General features: G+C 55.6%; 2 protein-coding genes across 5 annotated transcripts in view; both read right to left on the bottom strand.

Annotated features, from left to right (window-relative positions):
• Window positions 1-629: 629 nt before the first annotated feature.
• On the bottom strand, window positions 630-8,418 carry LOC106040781 (tyrosine-protein kinase Srms). 2 transcript variants are annotated; one of them, XM_048074627.2, is made up of 9 exons: window positions 7,887-8,404; window positions 7,623-7,788; window positions 5,394-5,515; window positions 4,448-4,614; window positions 3,081-3,219; window positions 2,488-2,646; window positions 1,861-2,042; window positions 1,551-1,707; window positions 630-1,223 (listed from the first exon to the last, which is right to left on the bottom strand). In XM_048074627.2, exons 2-9 carry the CDS (start codon window positions 7,682-7,684, stop codon window positions 1,030-1,032), a joined length of 1,182 nt encoding a protein of 393 aa, XP_047930584.1. In that variant the 5' UTR covers window positions 7,685-7,788; window positions 7,887-8,404; the 3' UTR covers window positions 630-1,029. The 2 variants fall into 2 exon arrangements, with proteins under 2 accessions (XP_047930584.1, XP_013044332.1); XM_013188878.3 differs by having other exon boundaries at window positions 7,623-8,418.
• Window positions 8,419-9,957: 1,539 nt separating this feature from the next.
• Window positions 9,958-18,386, bottom strand: part of LOC106040808 (peroxidasin homolog) — a 45,362-nt gene continuing 36,933 nt past the window's right edge. For 2 of the 3 annotated variants that reach the window (XM_066978039.1, XM_048074625.2), the window contains exons 17-23: window positions 15,589-17,092; window positions 14,977-15,111; window positions 14,149-14,357; window positions 13,517-13,631; window positions 13,051-13,144; window positions 12,602-12,719; window positions 9,958-11,326 (exon numbers count right to left, since the gene is read on the bottom strand). In XM_066978039.1, coding sequence (XP_066834140.1) covers window positions 12,624-12,719; window positions 13,051-13,144; window positions 13,517-13,631; window positions 14,149-14,357; window positions 14,977-15,111; window positions 15,589-17,092 — 2,153 coding nt within the window. In that variant the 3' untranslated portion in view covers window positions 9,958-11,326; window positions 12,602-12,623. The remainder of the gene's footprint in view (window positions 11,327-12,601; window positions 12,720-13,050; window positions 13,145-13,516; window positions 13,632-14,148; window positions 14,358-14,976; window positions 15,112-15,588; window positions 17,093-18,386) is intronic. The other variant, XM_066978040.1, reaches the window with a different exon arrangement.

Raw genomic sequence — 18,386 nt, 5'->3', positions numbered from 1 at the left:
CTGATTTTTGGACAAAAGGCCAGAAGCGTCCTCTCCCTCCCCAGCATTTCCCCATCCAGCTCCGCTCGCCCCAGGTTGCCAGAGCGCGGTGGGCACCATGCCCTGGTGTTGCAGGGGAGCCCTAGGAAACCATGCCGAAGGGTTAAATGCCTCTGTGCTGCAGCAAAACCGGGTGAAGCAGCGTCTTATAAACAGTGCCTGCACCTGCCTCCATCGTCTGCACCTTGGCTGAGCAGGCGCGGTTTTAAATAAGTCATTTTCCTTGGAGCAGCCACACGATGGTGGCTGAGACGAGGAGCTGGAGCTCCAGAGCTGCCCGCGGGAGTGGGGTCGATCCTCCCGAGGGCTTAAAGCCCACCCGGGGATGTTCCAGCTGTGTTTGCAGGAGCAGGACCGGTTGCACACCTCCGTCCTCTGGTGGGGCAGCGCGGAGAGGGCAGAGCAGCCGGCACTGCCCCAGCTCGGGCGGGTGGATGGACGGACGGACGGACGGATGGATGGGTGGGTGGGTGGATGGATGGGTGGATGGATGGATGGATGATGGGTGGATGGATGAATGGATGGGCGGACGGATGGATGGGTGGACAGATGGTTGGATGGGTGGACGGACGGACGGATGGACAGATGGATGGATGCGCACGCATTTATTGATAAATACACCGGACACACGCTACAAGAAAATCAAGCGGAGCCACGACTGGACACAAACTGCAAACCTTCATGTGGGCGTGGGGAGCGGCAGGGACCTCCCTCCCTACTGGCTGAACGGAGATGTGAACCTGGGGTGATGCCTTCACTGCCACGGGGCTTCTCAAGACATGGCCAAGCTCCGGCAACGAATCCTCCCCACCTCGTTGCCTTTTCCCTTGGCCACCTCCCTGCGTCCTCACCGAGAGGGGCCACGGGCAGTTTTTTGGGGGGGGACCTGCCTTCCTCGGAGCCCTGGTGGAGGGCGAGAGAGGAGGAAGGAGCCACTCGGCAAGAGCTGGCGTGGAGGGGGCTTTGCAGGAAGGGTGGTGGGAAGGGGCCTCAGGAGAGGGAGTTGAGCAGGCGCCTATAGATGAAGCCCAGCTTCTCCCGCAGCGCCAGGAAGGTGGGCCGCTCCTCCGTGTTGCCGCTCCAGCACTCCAGCATGATGCTGTAGATTTCGGGGGGGCAGGAGCTGGGCCGGGGGAGGCGGTAGCCCCTGGTGATTTGCCGTACGGTTTCTTGGTTCGTCATTCCTGCAAGGAAGGAGAAGATTCCCCTCACTCTATTGTCACCAGAGGACACCCCGATGGTGTGTCCTGACCTGCAACGGGCTAAGGTGTCAAGCAGTGCTGCTACAAAATGGCATCAGCCACAGGCTTAGCATGGGATGGATCATCCAGCCCACGGCTCCTTCCAGCCCCCTGGGTCGTGCACCCCCCTCTGCCAGCACCGAAAACCCCTCTAAGCAATCCCCAAAGTGAACAATCTCATGACCCAGGAGGTGTTTCCAGCTCCACTGTGGAAGAAAAAGCTTCTCAGAGTGCAGACGGAGCGGTGCTGGAGGGGCCCACCAGCCCTACCTTCGTAGGGGATCTGCCCGTAGGTGAAGACTTCGTAGAGCAGGATCCCGTAGGACCAGACGTCGGACTTGAGGGAGTAGGTGCGGTAGTTGGCTGCCTCCGGGGCCGTCCACTTCACCGGGATTTTGGTGCTGCTGCTGGTGGAGTAGATGTCATCCTGGAAAGGAACGGGAGAAGGGTTTTGAGGGACTGAATGAGGAATGCAGCCGCTGCTTTTGGGGTCTTGCTGGGGTTGTGGTTTAGGGAAGGGGCAGCAGAGGCTGGCTGCAGCCTGGGGCAGCTCGGTGGCCTGCAGATCCTGCTGACTGACCTTGAGGAGCCGGGCCAGCCCAAAATCGGCAATTTTGCAGGTGAGTTCCTCTCCCACCAGGATGTTTCTGGCCGCCAAGTCCCGGTGGACAATGTGCTTCTCCTCCAGGTACCTCATCCCATCCGCCACTTGGCAGGCGATGTTGAGCAGGTGGGAGGTGCCCAGGGACTTCCCTTCAGGACCTGTTAACCCAAATGACCCAGGCATTTGGGGCAATCTAGCCACATCTATTTTTGGGGTCCTGGTTTGGGAGAAGACCCTGCACTGGCAGTATGGGACCCGTTATTCCAGGGGGAGGTGAAGAACCTTAAATCTGAGGTCCCATCTAACCAGAGGTAACCATCCAACCCAACCACTCCCAGCATATGTGGCATTGCCCAAAAACAACCGAGGGGTTTCTGCGTGCTGGTGGGACACCAAAGGGATGACACCAGAATGTGTCTTCCAGTCTTGGGGTCACCCAGGACCTCCTCCACCAAGCACCGAAGGATTGCTCTGCGTTACGGCTGACAACAGGACAAAGACAGGGCTTGTTCTCTCTTAGGGTCCTCACTCGGGTTTGTAGGGCCACCTGGAGCCCTTCTGGCCCAGAGGCCCGCTCCCCACGCTGCCACCAGCGGCACTCACTGTTGAGGTAGCTGTGGAGGTTGCCTTTCCGCATGAGCTCGGTTATGATGTACACGGGCTCATCCAGCGAGCAGACGGCGTGCAGCTGGATCAGCTTCTCGTGCCTCAAGCGCTTCAGGTTCTGGATCTCCTTGGTGAAGTCCTCTGCCTTCATGTCGGCTGGGGGGGGAAAGCCGGCGCGGCCATCATGAGCCACTTTCTCACCCAGACACTGGGTGCTCAGCACCACTAATTTGGGATGAGGACCTTCCCCCGCCTGCAGCCCACCCTTGTTTTCAGGGCTGATACCTGCCCACCCAGCACCTCCGATCCGAACACCCGTGAGATGTTTCCCACGGGGCTTTGGATCCCATTTTCAGCGTCATTTTTCCACTGGGACTTACCACAAACCCGTCTGAATTAACTTAGCTTAATTTGACTTATCAGTTATCACAAGCCCACTGGACTGAGCCATTTTGTAGAGGCGCAGCCCACGCTTGGCTGGATCCACAGACCAGCGGCTACTTGCCAGCTCGGAAACAGAAGGGGGTGAACGTTGTGTCAGTGACCGAGAGACCCCGTAGACCACCACCGACGTCCTCTCCCCCACGCACCTTTGATGATCTTGATGGCCACCGGCACGGAGTTCCTCCACAGCCCTTCCCACACCTCTCCGAAGTAGCCCTCGCCCAGCTTCCTCCGCAGGGTGAACTCCCAGCGCGGGCGCTCCCAGCCGTCCCTCTCGGGGGGGGTCTGCGGAAGGGGCACGGCACGCTCGGACCCGCCGGGACCCGCGGCACGGCCAGCACCGGCTCTCGGTGCCGGTGGCAGCGCCCCGGGCACGGTGCAATAGTGGCAAAGTGCTCCCTGGGGGCACAGAGCGCAGGGCAGCCTCTGCAGGGGGCACGGCGTGCACGGGGACGGCGTAAATATCAGGAATTTGAGGTGTTCAAATCCCCCTCATCACCCCCCGAAGTGGCTTTTCTCTCTGTCCACCGCTAAATAAAAGTGACTAAATGAATATCGTTGCATGCGACGGCTGGTCGAGACTTCAGGTCATTAAGCATTTATTTTATCTTTCTATCTCACTCTCGAATTATTCACGTGTTTAATTGTTATTTCTTAGCCACAATTGGTGAATGTATTTCTAATCAGGAAGTGAGCTGGTAATTTGGGATTGGGATCGCAGTTGGATTTATGAGTGCCACTGTAATTGGCATGAAAACCATGTAAAAGCAATATGGTTTTATTATATTCTCAAAAAACTTGGAAGCACAGCCATTTCCTGACTCAGTATCGAAGGGACTTGTAGCAACGTGGTTTCTAGTCTTTGTCATGGAGCAAACATTTCAGAAAAGCTTCTGCATTTTGGCTGGACAAAAAGCCAGGGTAGGGCAGCTATACATACATATAAATAACAACTTCACCCTTAACATGGCCAATAAAGTAAAGCTGACAGCTGTATTAATGGTGTGTCTAAATTTTTAGTTTAATAGAGTTCAGATCCCAAAGGGACAGGCATTATTTCTATTTTTCCTTATTTATTTTTTTTCCTTTCCTTTCCTTTCCTTTCCTTTCCTTTCCTTTCCTTTCCTTTCCTTTCCTTTCCTTTCCTTTCCTTTCCTTTCCTTTCCTTTCCTTTCCTTTCCTTTCCTTTCCTTTCCTTTCCTTTCCTTTCCTTTCCTTTCCTTTCCTTTCCTTTCCTTTCCTTTCCTTTCCTTTCCTTTCCTTTCCTTTCCTTTCCTTTCCTTTCCTTTCCTTTCCTTTCCTTTCCTTTCCTTTCCTTTCCTTTCCTTTCCTTTCCTTTCCTTTCCTCTCTTCCCACCCTGGAAGTCTTCTAGGCAATTAGTAACTAAAAAAGTCAAACCTGCCAGGCACCTGCCAGCAAAAAAAACCCCAGCAGACGTACCCAGCTCGGCCAAAAGGAGATTAAAAAATCCGGGGAAGGGGGCGGATGGCAGCGGCAGGAGCCGGTACGCACCGTGGGGCTGCAGGGCTGCAGCAAGGGGCTCTGGATGACCTTCCAGTTCTCGGTGTAGAAGGCGAGGAGCTCCTCCATGTCGGGGAAGGGGTGCCCCTTCTGGATGTACAGGCTGCCCCCGGGGCTCTTGCAGATGCGGAAATGGCTGACTTTGGCGTGGTTCCGCACTGTAGGGAGCCCAGGAGGGGGAAATCTCAGCTCCTGCCCGCGTCCCGCTGAACCCCTCCGCTCCCACTCCCAGGCTCTTGAGTTCCCCCTAAAGCAACCCAGCTCGCCCCAGAGCTTTGCGCCCCCTCCTTCCCCCAGCTCCCGGCTCAGCAGGCTCCTGGCAGCGGGTGGCTTTGGACCGGGGAGGCGACGCTTTGGCAGAGGAACTCATTCCCCATGCAAACGAGCAGCTCAGAGAGCACCTGAGTTCACCGAGGTCGATGAATCAGAAGCGGCTGTACCTGCGGAAGGCACGCCGCGGCGTGGGGATTTTGGGGACGTGGGGCTTGCCAGGAATTTCTGGGAGATGTTTGGTTTGGAGAGGAGCACAGGGGAGCAACGCTGCCTGGGCTGAACCTCCCAGGGAGCTGCCCAGGCCCTGGCAACCCGGAGTGGCAGCGTGCTTTTAGACAATCCTCGGATGACAAAAGCCACTGGAATGAAATTCCGGGAGTTAGGGCTGCAAAACTGTCATTAAACCGCGGTAAATTGTTCGTGGCTTTCGTACCCTTGGCAGGAGCAAGGCACTTTCCTTTGCCACGGTCATCCAGCACTCCACGCCTGCACCCATTAGCTCTCCCCCTGCCTTTAGGAAGCAGTTAGCTCCTTTCAACAAGAAACTTTAAACGTATTTCCACATTTTTCTGCCCCTGTGCTGGCTGAGCCGGGAGCTGCTCCCGGGAATGGCCTGGCTCCTTTCCCTGTGCTCATTTCCTCTGGGTAATTGCCCCAAAATTACCTGAGAGAGAGTACTCGCCCTTGTTGCTCTCGCTGTCCCGGACGAGGAAGGAGCCGTGCTGGTTGGGAGGCGAGAGGAGGAGCTGCTCGGCCTCGCTGCGGCTGATCTTGCTGAAATACCAGCTGGGGGGAGAGCAGAGGCCGGTCAGAGCCAGGCCAGGGCCCCCCCAGGGCCAAGGGCCTGGTCCCTGACCCCCAGGGCCAAGGACCAGGGCAGGATGCAGCGGGGTTATGCATGCACAGGGTTCACACAGCCAGGGCCGCAGCAGTCCCCAGAGCTCCAGCACCCTCACCCAGCCCCAGCTGAGCCAGGGGACGGGAGCAGCCCCCCCCCCAGCTTGCTCATCCCCCGAGCAGCCACCTCCCGAGTGGCACAGAGCCTGTAAACGCCTCTGCCCTCGTGCACCACGGCCAGCCTGCACCCGGGGCTGCTTCATTTCCTTGCTTTCATGGGTACTTGTTGCATTTTAGCACAATTTCCTAAATTTCCTAACTTCAAACCGTTTCCTTGTTGTTTTCGTTTGTTTGTTTGTTTTTATCTTCAGTGCTTGGCGGAAGGCATCTTTCACCCCTCTCCAAGTAAAACGAATTTCCAGCTTATCCTCTGCGTGCACCAAGGCAGGGATATGGGCTGCGTTATCTTCCTTCCGAGCTCAGAAAACAGCAAAATTAGGAATTTCCGTCTCTTTTTGTGGGGCTGCGCCCACCTGCCCCGCCAGGGGAGCAGGAGCTCCCCGCAGTGCCTGACCTGCAGCTCACAAGGAGCTCTCAGAGCCCTCCAACCCCTGTCTCACCCGCGCAGACCTCTCCCGGCTGCAGCAGCGCGGTGTGACAGCAATGCTGAGCCAAGAGGGGGAGGACCCAGCCTACACCCCCCCCTCCAACGCCCCCCCCACCCGTTTCATGCCACGAAATCCCCCGGCAAGAAAAGGCAGGTTGGCAGCTCGGGCCCAACGCCCGCGTGACGCACGCGAGCCCGGGGAAGAGGCCGCTTCGTTCAGCCCGACGCGGCCGGGACGTGCAAAGCCCGAGGTTTCGTCATTAGCCGGGATCCCCGGCGTCTGGGAAGCCGTGCAGGAAATTATACGTGATGGCTTTACTGCAGCTGAACAAATTACCACCCAGCTGCGACCTGCGGCTCCGGGGAGTCTGTGCGCCCAGGGCTCGCTCCGGCTGCAGAGCCGCGCACGTCGGCTGCTCACCGGCCCCGTGGCATCGTCCTCGCCCCCATCCCCGGGCTGGGATCCCGCAGATACCCACAGACCCACGGGCACAGACCCGTGCTCAGCCTCAGCCTGCTGAACGGCTCTCTGCAACGGGAACGCAGCATGGAGCTGAACCCCAGGGTCTCGACAGCGTGGTCCTAAATCTCGCCCATTTGCCCCAAAGCGCAGGCAGGGTGGGGAGGGAGGGTCTTTCCCATCCCGCTGGCTGCAGGCCGTGCCCCTGCCCCTGCTTTCCTTTACCCCCAGCTGGGGGAGGCAGCGGGAGCCTGCACGGTGATGACCTCCGCCTGCATCCCCACCGCTCAGCACCACTCAGGACCCCGTGCAGGGCAGCAGCAGCCTCTCGGGGCGTTTTGCCTGGCGTGTCGGGACCGGGCTGTCTCGTGCAAGGACAAGCCCAGGTTTTCCCCAGCTGGGAGAGGGCTGGGAGGCTAACCCAGCTCCGTGCGGGTGGGAGAGGCAGCGGCAGAGAAGGAACCCCAGGTCCTGGGTGCGTGAGAACAGCCCAGGCACAGCTTGGTCTTAAAAAGCTTCAGGCTTCCCCGGTGGGTCTCAACCCGAACCACTTCTCCCCATGTTCCCGGGCTCTTTGGAGCCGGCGGGGCTCAGCCACAGCTCCTGGCAGCTTCCCCAGCTCCATCCCTCCCTGCTGCCTCCCCAGGAATGCAGGGAGAGAGGCAGAGGAGCTGGAGCAAGCGGTGACCCGCTCTTTGGGCACTGCAGCTACCCCCGTGCACATCTCCGCCCGGTCCACCCGGTCCCTTGCCAGGGTTTAACACCGGGGAAGGGGAACCAGCACCGCTGCCCCTGCTGCGTCCCCACGCACCGAACACCTCCACCCCACTAACATCGCTCTCAGGAGCAGGAAAACCTCCTCGATGGGTCCCACGGCAGCCCTGTAAAAGCTGGGGACGAGGAGTTTGTGCTCCCGCTGCCTTTCCCCGGGGGGCCACCCTGCCACCCGCCACGGCCACGCGTCGGGGGTCCGAGCCCCGGGTACTTACGGCCGGTGAGCGGAGGAGCCCTGGCTGAGGTTGGCCACGTAGGCGGCGGGGACGTAACCCATGGCCGGTTCCCCCAGCAGCCTCCGGGCTAAGACATACTCTCCTTCTTCTCTGAGGACACGCAGTTTGTCCCCTGCGCTTATGCTCAGTTCGTCCGCACTGCGGGCTGTGAAAGCGTATAAAGCGATAAAGAGAGAGGACTTTGGGATGAAGGAAACCGAGCTGGGCTCCGAGTGCAGCGAAACAGAATCGGAACCAAAGTACCCCAGCGAGCAGCTATCCGGGCCGGAGCGGGGCCACAGCTTGTTCCAGAAGGATGTCAAGAAGGTCAAACGCTTGCGGACAAACTGCTCCATCCCCGGAGGGGGACGTGGTGCCCGGCCACCGCTGCCGCTCTCCTTTTCCTATATCCTTCGGGAAGCCGGAGGAAGGGGCGCGCTGGGGTTCATCCCGCCGGCCCCGGGCCCCGCGCGTGCCGGCAGCTCGCCGCCTTCGTCCCGAGCCGCGTGTGCGTCTGGGCGCCCGGCGCCGCCAAGTTCCTATTTCTGAAAGTGAAACTGGTCGGGCTGGTGGGGTGGCTGCTGGGGTGGGTGCGCGGGCGGGACGCGGCTGCAGGCGGCAGCCCCGGCGCGCACCTGCGGGCACATCTGGCAGACCGGCACAGCTGGAGCTGCGGTGCGGCCGGGAAGGAGAAAGGCTTCTCCCTCTCTCTCTTTTTTTTTTTTTTTCCTTTTTAATTATTATTTTAACGCCCGCTCTCACGCTCGTTGCCGGAGCGCAGCTCCCTGCTCTGTAAGCAGCTCTTGTGACGAACTGGCAGGCTCCGGTTAATAGTCTCGGGCTGTGGGAGGGTGTTTTTGTTTTCTAGAGGAAAATAATTGCATCCACAAATGCGCGAGGGTTAGAAAGAATTAGGGAAATAACCCAGAAGAGACCTGAAGTGGTTTGGGTGGTTGATGGGGGAACGTTGTGGGGTTTTGCACACCGGAACCCTTCTCCCTTGGGTCTGCATTGGCCTCCAAGCATCACCCCGCTGAAGCATTCCCCTCTTCCCACTGATTTCCCTTTCTCATTACAAGGGATTTCCAAGGAATCCGCTTCCCAGACCCCTCAGGATCTTGCCCAGCCTGTGGCAGGGATGGGACCCCCCCAGCACCCGCTGGCCACCGTCGGCCACAGCGCCGGCATCAGCCCCAGGCACTCGCGTGCCCCCTGCAGCCGAGCCCTCACCCACAGCCTCGCGTGGCCGATTTGCACACCCGTGGTGCCAGCAGCCCCGCTCACAGCCGGACACAAACACACAGCAGAGCCCCTGCCAACCCCCAGCAGCTGCAGAAGGATGGATTTACACCTCACGTAGGGGTAGCACACTTTAAGCTGCCTGCAACGCGCTTCTCTGCTGAGAAATCCCAACTGCGGCCCCCCAGGTCGCCCCTGCGTGGGTTTTGTCACTTAAATGCTTCATCTAATTAGGGGGAGGTTTGTGCTCGGTGCGAGCTACTCCCCCAGGAACTCAGCTCCTGGCCCCGAGCCTGTTATTTTGATCCTCCCCTGCTGTAATTGCTGCAGATAGCTCGTTTTGGGTGTGCAGCTGGGTTTTCAAAGCAACTTGGAAAAAAAAAGGAACATTTATTGTAGTGGGTCCGAGCTGAGGACTGCTACTTCAGTCAGGCCCTGAAGCAGCCTCTTCCCAGGTGGGGCTGTGCCATACGACTTCGAAATCCCCACCTGAATGGCTTTTGGGATTTTTCACGCTCTTGGTGGCACACACAGACATTTAATTTCTCTGTGGATTTTTCCCACTTGAGAAAAACAGAGGATGGTGGACAAAAAGGGTCTGCAACTCCAGTGGGGGAAAAAGCAGCGGCCGTCCTCCCCTCTGCTGTCCTTCAGCAGCACTTCTGACGAGCCTGCTCCTCACGTCATGCTCCACGGGGAAGGAAATGGGCTGCCTGCTTATGCATTTAGAGATTATCTGATCAGATCGAGCACCAAACATTTATGCCTTGCTGTTTTGAATGGGGACTTGGTAAACTTGTGGTTTGCAGAAGGAGACTGGAGTCTGATTTACCTTTATTGACCTCTGCCGGATTAGACTCTCTAGTGGTACGACCGATAGACGAGTGCAGCTGATTTATAACACACAAGGCTTTGGACCTTGATTTGCACCTAAATGAAAGAGTACTTCAAAATGACAAACATCCCTGAGGACTAAATACTGCCTCCGAGCCGAGCTCACCAGACATGCATAGCACACACTCATCACTGCAAACCTCCGTCTACACAGCACACGCACGCACGGCTCCGAGTCCCACGCCAGGAACCAGCTGATAAATCACCACCTTTTTCAGTATCTTTTTTATTTTTCTATTAAGTTCCAGGAGCATCCCTGCTGCTTCGAATCCCTTTGGTACTATAACACACCTAAAAACAGAGGAGAAAAAAAAAGCATATCCGTAAAAAGTTTTTGATCCTTGCACTGGGGGGAAGAAAGGTGGGAGGACAGAGGAAAAGTGAAAAAGGTAAGGACGGCACAGATCCCTAATGGGTCAAGTATTTTCTCTCGGTCCCTGTGGTTGGTTTTCACAGCTGTATTAAGACCAACCTGCCCACGGATTTGTGGCTATGGCGAGCACACAGGGACCTTAGTTCTAGCACCACTAAAAAGCACCTCCAAAGAGCAAGGAAACCAGAAGACCTGTTCTGTGGAGCTGGTTACAGACTCCTGGTTTGGTTGCAGAGCACCTAGGAGCAATAAACACAAACAGCACTTTGCATTCATCAATGTGTCAAACGCTGCACATCATGTTCTTCCGCACTAATTGACGGAAACCAGCAGCTCCCCTCCACTAACGAGGGCGCCCATTACATCTAATTATCCGAGGTTCTGTTCCAGGTCCTGTTACGTTTACACTCAAAACACATCTTCCAGTGAAGAGCCTTTTGGGAGGGGAAAAAAAAAAAAAAAAAAGGGGGGAGAGAAACATCAATCTAATTAAAACCCTCGGATGGGAAGAAACTTGGAGAATGTGGTTCATGTCTGAGCGCTGGGCACGTAACGGGAGGTCACTCGCAGGGTAATATAACTCAGGACGTGCCACTTGTTACCAAAACAGATGGCACAGAACGGTGGCTGATCTCAGCAAGTTTTTTTTGTGTTTTTGTTGGTGTTTTTTTCATTTGTTTGTTTTTTTTTTTTTTTTTAAAACCCCACCCAGATTTCTCCAGATGCTTCCTGGCACAAGGGCTCGGAGACAGGGCGTTTGAGAGAGGTTGTGCTTCATCGTGAACCTCAGTCGGGTGCCATGGGGACATTGCAGACGAGGGCGGGGGATGACGATGGGGTGCGTGGGAAGAGAAGGGCACGACAGTGGCACTAAAGCAGCCTCGGCTATCCTCCATTTCCTGGGGACGTCTGGCAGGAGGTGGCATCTCGGCAGACTGCTGCTCTGCCACCATCACACAGGGCAAGTGCCAGAGCCCGTCTCAGAGGCTGACGAGCAGAGGTCTGGGAGATGGAGGGCTCGGAGCAGTAAGCGCAGGGGCTCAATGCAGGCAGAAGTACGGTCGTCCTGGGACGGAGGCGGTGCAGGGGACAGGAGAGGAGGCAGAGCATCGCGGGGGCTCGTGGGTTGCTCTTTCGGAGCCCTCTGGGAGTGGGTTGGGCTGGCTGGTGGAGAGCAGGAGTGCAGGTCACTGGGCACCTGAAACGGTGTAGGAAAACAGAAAAAACTCCATGGGAGGCAGCTGGAGGCCGAGATCACCATTGGTACAGTGCCTGGCATGGCTGGGGTATGCATGACTGCAGTATAAAACCAGCAGTAATCCTTTAAAACCACACAGACACTTTTCAGACCCTACAGGACTCTTCAAGGATCTGCAAACGATGTCAAGGAAAAGCCAATTTACACGGGTCACACTGCAACCAACGGTTGTCAAATTTCTAACGGGGACCAACGTTCGGCCAGTAAATCTGTAAGAATCCACACAGCAAACCAGGCTGGAAATGGCATGGCCAGCCTACAGGCTTCCCCTTCTGTTTTCCACTGAGATTATCAGCACAGACCAGGCTTTGCTTGCCCTCTCCTGTAATGTGACTTCCAGAGGATGCTCCTCCTAGCACAGACTGCCTGGCAAAGCAATGCTTCTGCATAACTCCTCTGCTCTTGTCCCTAGAGTAATCATTTGCAACATGTAAAAACTATTAAATGCCTCCTCCAGACTGGCAGGTGCCAGCAAATTGTTTATCCTCTCTTCCACAGCTGCAGGGATATCTATGGGAAGTGGTAAAGGATCTCAGCCTGTGCTCACCGTCACCCTGAGCACAGGGAACCAGAGGTCTTGCAGACCACAGCTGAGCAGCGGCAGGAGTCCCCGCGCTGAGCGGTGCTGACAGCAGTCCTGCTCCCTTGGCTGGAGCTGAGCAAACAGAGGACTGGTGCTTTCAGGAGAGAGTGACTCGGGGGGGGGAAATCCCTGCCAATATGTAAGCAAATAATGGACTGCTCCACCTGCCCAGGTGTCCTCGTTACCCTGAGGAGGAACCAGTCCACCTACTCCATCGCTACGCTTTCTGATATCTCTTCCCCACAAAGGGAGGCTGTTGGATTTGGGGTTGTGGTATTAAGCGTTGCTAGAAGAAATCTACCCGGAGTCCCAGAGAACAGACCTCAGACACCTCACCCAGTCCACCTCGTCCATCCTATACTTATGTCTTTCCCCATCTTTGCCAAACCAGTTCTTAAAAGACCTCCAGGAATGGATATGCCACAAGGTCCCCAGACAACCCATTCCAGTGAGTCACTAATCATTACTGTTAGAAATGGTGTCTAACCTGCTGCATTTAAGCACATTACCTCTTGTCCCATTCACCACTGGATTGCTCCATCCCTTTCTGCAGTCTCTTCTGTAGGTGAAGACTGCTCGGGTGTCCCACCACATCCTCCTGGAGGACCCCAGCCCAGAACAAACACACTTACCTTGTACAAAGAGGCAACACGGTCATCTTTTTCTCCATTTGTCTCCAGTCTTCTTCCCCTGTCCATACATGCTGGTGTTCCTGTGGTGCCACCTCAGCTGGCTCTCTAGGACATTCACCTGGTGGGGATATAAAACCAGCAGCTCTAGGAGGAGTCTGCACTATTGCACAGACAATCTGTAACTTTTTCCAATAAAATAAAAAAAAGTGCCAGCTCAAGTCAATCTCACTGAGCCTCAAACTTGCATTTCACCCTGCAGTTGTGGAGGTCTGAGCTCACAGAGCTCGACTCCCTCTCCTCTCCCAGCTCTACCTCCTCTGTACCTGTTAGCTCCCTTTGGTCAGATGGTTGCTTGTGGCTCTGGAGGGCACAGAAGCTGCAGAGGCTGTAGAGAGCTAAATCCTGCTCCAGACTCCACAGAAGACAAATATCAAAGCACACAGTTTTACCTGTTTCCGTAGGGAAGCAACTGTCTTCTCCAGCTCACCCACAAGGGACTCGAGATTCTTTCTGGAAGAAGGGCTTGGAGAAGGCACCTCATTTCTGGGGAGAGGGATAAAAAGTGAAAGGGATTACGGAAACGTTGACTTCCTGGATTACAGAATCGTTCTGCCTTCTCCAACATCAGCCTCCAAATAATAAATGGGGCGCAGAAGAGCCCAACTTCCAGCTTTGCCTGCCAACGGAGGTCAGTTAAACAGCCACTTATGGTATTACTGATGTGCCCAGATATTTAAACAGCAGAGTCATGCTCTGTGCTAAAGCGTTGGAGGACTTTGATCAAGCTCAGCATTGGCTTACTGAAACTCTCCAGGCCTCAGTGCAGAATGCCAATGTTAAAGGCCCAAAGGGAGAAAGTTATTAAAAATTCTCTTATACTTCAGAACAGAAGCAAAAGAAGGGGCAATACCGCACCTGGGGAAGGCAGGCTTATGCTTGGCAGGGTTTTCTTCTGGGTAGCTGAATCCAGGAGACCTCTTGCTTCGGAAGCGCTGAGAAAGCGCCCTGAATTGCCCACGTGTCTGGCAGTCTTGGGAAGGAAGGGAAAGCGTGCATGAGCACTCGTCTTTAATGAACCATTCATCCTGAAGTGATGTGTGAACAAGTCAGTGCTGCTCTCCTTCCCCACCCACCCTTGGTGCCTCTTACAGCAGAGTGAAGGAGACAGCAAAGGGCGTGCACCGCGCGGGGATTCCCGTGTCTCGGGAGAACATCTGTAGCCAGAATATAGCACAGAGAGACCATGGCAGGATGTGCACTTTAATGGAGGAGCTTTACAGGCTCCCACATGTGTTTGTTCGGCTATATGTGGTAGAGATCACCATGCCCACACCCTATTTCAGTCTCACCCCCCTAAGCACGAGCTATCAGCTGCCGCCAGAGACAGCAGCACTGAACTCGGCGGACCCTCGGCCAGATCCATCGCAGCTATTCTCCTTGCCTAACACTTGGTTCTCATGGTGCACCATGAAACCAGCTCCTGGCGTTTCACACAAAGAGATGGCACTGGGTGATGCCCCCCACAGGGCCATCGGCCTCCCTCCCACCTTCGCAGCAGTCCTGCCAGAAGCGCAGGTCCACCGCGGGAATCTCCTCGCAGCCAGCCATGCCCTGGGGGTACGACGCCACCCGGAAGACGTCTCTCTGCAGCTGCTGGATGCCGTCGCTGTTGTCACAGATGACACGAGCGAGGGACGCCTGCCTGATCTGAGTCAGCTGCGCCGGCGTGAAGACTCCAGGATTCTCATACCAAAACCTGCAGTGGGTGGTAATCACAGCGTGAGTCAGGAGTAGAAGAGGACAGGGAGTGAGGCTGGGAGAGGGAGAAGAGTTCCTCTACATCTGCGTGGCTGCACCGAGACCGCTGAAAGGGGCTTTTATTCGGTTGTCAGACAACTGTAAAGCCACGAACCCCCATGAGCTGCTGGCCAGATCTGAGTGCCACCACCCCACACATACAGCCCCTTGCAGGAGAATCCCAAGCTCCAAAGAGCTCTGCTGCAGCAGGCTGGGAGATGTGTGGGTGGGCCTGCAGTGTTCCTGCCCTAAGTGCATCATCAGGCCGAGAAGGCTCTCACTTGCACAAGGAGCAAACGGGAAATTTGCTCCTATGGATATTTTCAGCATTTTGAGGAGACAACAGACACATCCTCAGTGGTGTCCAGTGTCCTGTGGAAAGGGAACTGTTTAATCATGAAAGGACACACTGACAGTAACTGTGGCAAGTCCTCCCTCAAATACCGGGCAGAGGAAAACCTGCCTAGTATCAAAAGAGAAGCAACAGTCAAAAACGACAGGTTCTGTTGTTACCTCAAAGGGGGTAAACGTCCTCAAATAGAATACCAAAGACTTTAGGTTGACTCTGATGACTATACCTGTCTCCATGCCTCAGCCTGCTGAACTGTGTTGTTAACAAGCACATCAGCGTTGGTCCAACTCTGGTACCAGGGACAAGATCCTCCACCATCAGTGCTGGAAACAGGTCAATGTTTTTGGTAGTTCCATATAAGCTGAGGAATAAAATATATATTTAAAAAAAAAATCACTTAAAGACTATCAAAGAGTGGAGACAAAATGAATCTGATCCCATTGTAGGAATTTGTACGCCAGGAACTCATCTGGGCAGTATTTCTAATGGTCTTGTCTAAAAGGAAATGGGATAAAGGTCTGTCCTGGAAAGAGTAAGCTAATGGTAGCCAGTGCAGATAGGAGGCAGCTTAGTCTCACTGGAATACAGCTCTACGGCTCAATCTGCTCCCAAACTATACCACACCAGTGCCTGATGACAACTCACTCAGAACCAGCCTGATCACTCAGAGAGACCTGATTTATCTTACCCTGTTCTTAAACCACAGTTATTAACTTATCCTAATATCTGTGGGCAGTGATATCCGGGAGGTTATTTAAGGGGTGTTCTGGCAAGAGCAGACACTTTTCACTGACTGATCTGCAGCAATTCTGATGCTTCCAAGTCCAGGCTGCAGTACCTCCTGAGCTTTTCCCTGATCTCCAAGTTCTTTATCTCATTTCTGAGGTCCTCAAATTCCTGTGCAGACGAGAGGTTGCAGAAGACCCTGAAGTCGTTGTACGGTGGGATGCCGTGGTCTCGTCCCCGCTGGATGTTGATAGCGGCCAAGTCCAGTGAGACAGAGTGTGCCATGGAGAAGAGTTTCTCTGTCAGCTCCATGTTGAGGAGTTCGGAGGGGACCCGCATCTTCCCAGGAACCCCAAAGAGCCCGCGGAGGAGGGGGTCGATCCCACCCTCCTGCGTGATCCTGAAAGGGGAGAAGAAGGCCTTGTGCAGGGGGACGTGGCCATGGCGGATGGGCTGGAAGGTTTCATTCAGCCGGTACAGGATGGGGTTGATCAAAGTGTGCCCGAAGCGGAAGGCAGCGGTGGCAAAGGCGTTGAGAATCCCTGCGTTGACGTTGGGGTCGTAGCCTTTGTACTCACCCAGCATCTTCATCCCAGCTTCCCCGAGGATCTTAGGCAGCCAGTGGGCATAGGTGATATGCTGCATCTGGGCACCCACGATCTTCCGCGCCTCGTGATACAGGAGGTCTCCGTCCCAGTGGGGATTGAGGGTCGAGAGCTCCGTGGCGATGCGGTTGTGCTCCCTGAACCACAGGGTGTGCATGGCCGTGAGGCCCAGCTGCTCGTTGGCGCGGTGGTCTCCTGCTAGGAAGCACGGCACGGGGCTCTCGTTCTCATCCCGCATGCACTCGGTGGGTGGCCCCACGGCAAAGGGAAGGAGAGGCTTCCCCGAGCCGGGCACGACCTGCCCTTGCTTCAGCAACCCTTTCTGGCTGCTGAGATCCCGCAGTTCCCTCGATTCCTGCTCTGTGCTGCCGTACACGTTGGAGGCATCGATGTAGGAGGTCAAGTGGTTGATCTGCTCCCTGGCGTAGACGGAGTTCATCAGCAGCGAGGTCATCCCGCTGCCGCACACGGGGCTGGAGCGGACGAAGAACATGCAGCGCCCGTTCCTCACGCGGGGATCGTTGGCGGGGATGAGGACGGAGAAGCACGGCGGGTCGTTGCTGCACACCTGGCTGCAGGGCGCCCCGTCCGAGAAGCGGGACATGCTGATGGCTGCCACCGTCTGGTCCATGTCGTGGTCCAGGAACTGGCCCCACTGCATCAACATGTGCGTGAACTGCTCGTCGGGGGTGACGGTCTCGGTCCCGACCATGGTGGTGGAGACGAGGCGGGGTAAAGGAAGGGGCAGGTCCCTGGCGTCTTCTGATAAGGAAAACCCCCGGGGGAGGTTAAATCCGTTCTGGTAGGCAGGTTTGAGGAGCCGCTGGAAGGCCGTGAGGGACGCACCCCACATCGGGTGCTGGAGGTTGTTGCAAGAGCCGTCGTGGGTCCGGTACTTCTTGTGGAAGCAGATATCCGAGCAGTTTGGGGTACGGCGGTGAGCAGAGCAGCCCGACAGGTTCGCGATCATGTTCAGGTAGTGAGGAGACACCAAGTCATTGTAACGATAACCTGGGAAGGAAAACAAAGAGCACCACATCAGACCACAGCCGGTTCCTGCTGTCCCACGTAAGGGCGCTGCCTGAAACCTGCTGCTGGGATCCTCAGGATGGGCACGGGGAGGCCGTATCTCAGTGTGGTGTCGCTACGTAATTTACAGAAAGTCTGGAAGCACAGGATTATATCAGACCCACAGAGAAGGAGGGAAAATAGTTTAGTATAAACCACGTAGAGATGGAAACCAGAAGCGCTGTGGCTGGCAGGCCAAACAGCTGGGGTGATCTTCTGCAGTTAGCTCTGGGTTTATTTCCCATCTCTCTGGGTTATTGCCGCAACCTCGAGCATCCCTGATGAGCCCAATTCTACGTGACGAGCAGCAGGGAAGCTGTGGGTGACTGCCAGGGCGCTGCACAGAGCGAAAAGCGCTGAATAATGCTGCGCTGTGCGGATGCTGGCGGGGAGCGAGGAGGAAGGCTGGCGGTCCGACGAGCCCGGACCAGCCCTGCAGCTCCTCGCAGCCTGGAGCGGATCCAGGCAGGTAAAAGTATTTACGGGCCCAAACATACGTGCCTGCTGACTAACACGTATAGGTAGAAACATGCAGCGGACGGGAACGTCCGATGGGTACAAAGGAAGACCCAGCTAGCGAACTTTGGAGCCCCGCTGCTGGATGCTTGGACCTCGCTGGGGACCTTTGGGCAGCAGTGCGGTGCATTGCTTTGGTGCTTGCTATCCTGCTTTGATAAAAGGAACCGGGGAGGCTGGAACTGGCCCAAGTTTGCAGCTCAAAGGTCAAAGTACTAAAAGTGAGACCACAGAGAGGAAAAGCAGAAGTGAAATCCCCATCCTCTGTTACAGCACCCAAGTACTCCAGGGTTTTCGGTATTTTTCTTGTTGCCACCTGGAGGGCAGGAATCACCTCTGCCCAGGCTGCTGAGGAGCTGAAACTCAGATCCACGAAGTCACTCAGATGCCTGACCCCCTCTTTTAGGGCTGAGGAAGGTAGACGGGTAAATATTTGTAAATATTAGGGTTTTCATAGCCAATTGGGAGATCTTTAGCAAAACGGGGAACCGAACCACTTTCACGAGTACCAGGTTGGTACAGCAACCACAAGAACAGCCCCCGGCTGTTATGAAAACCATTAGATGCTAGAAAGAATTGTGACCCAGACAGCACATTTCTTGACATAACCACAGTTAATCTAGACTCTTGGTAGAACATTACACTTTCGAAACTTTCTAGATACCTACACATTGTTCTTTTAATATAATCCTACTCACATGGTTAAGAAGGAAATGAAATC

Source organism: Anser cygnoides, chromosome 16 (genome assembly GCF_040182565.1).
Source record: "Anser cygnoides isolate HZ-2024a breed goose chromosome 16, Taihu_goose_T2T_genome, whole genome shotgun sequence".
In the NCBI taxonomy this organism is placed as follows: Eukaryota; Metazoa; Chordata; class Aves; order Anseriformes; family Anatidae; genus Anser; species Anser cygnoides.
Note: the sequence above shows the minus strand (reverse complement) of the source record. Positions and strands in the feature narration are given on the sequence as shown.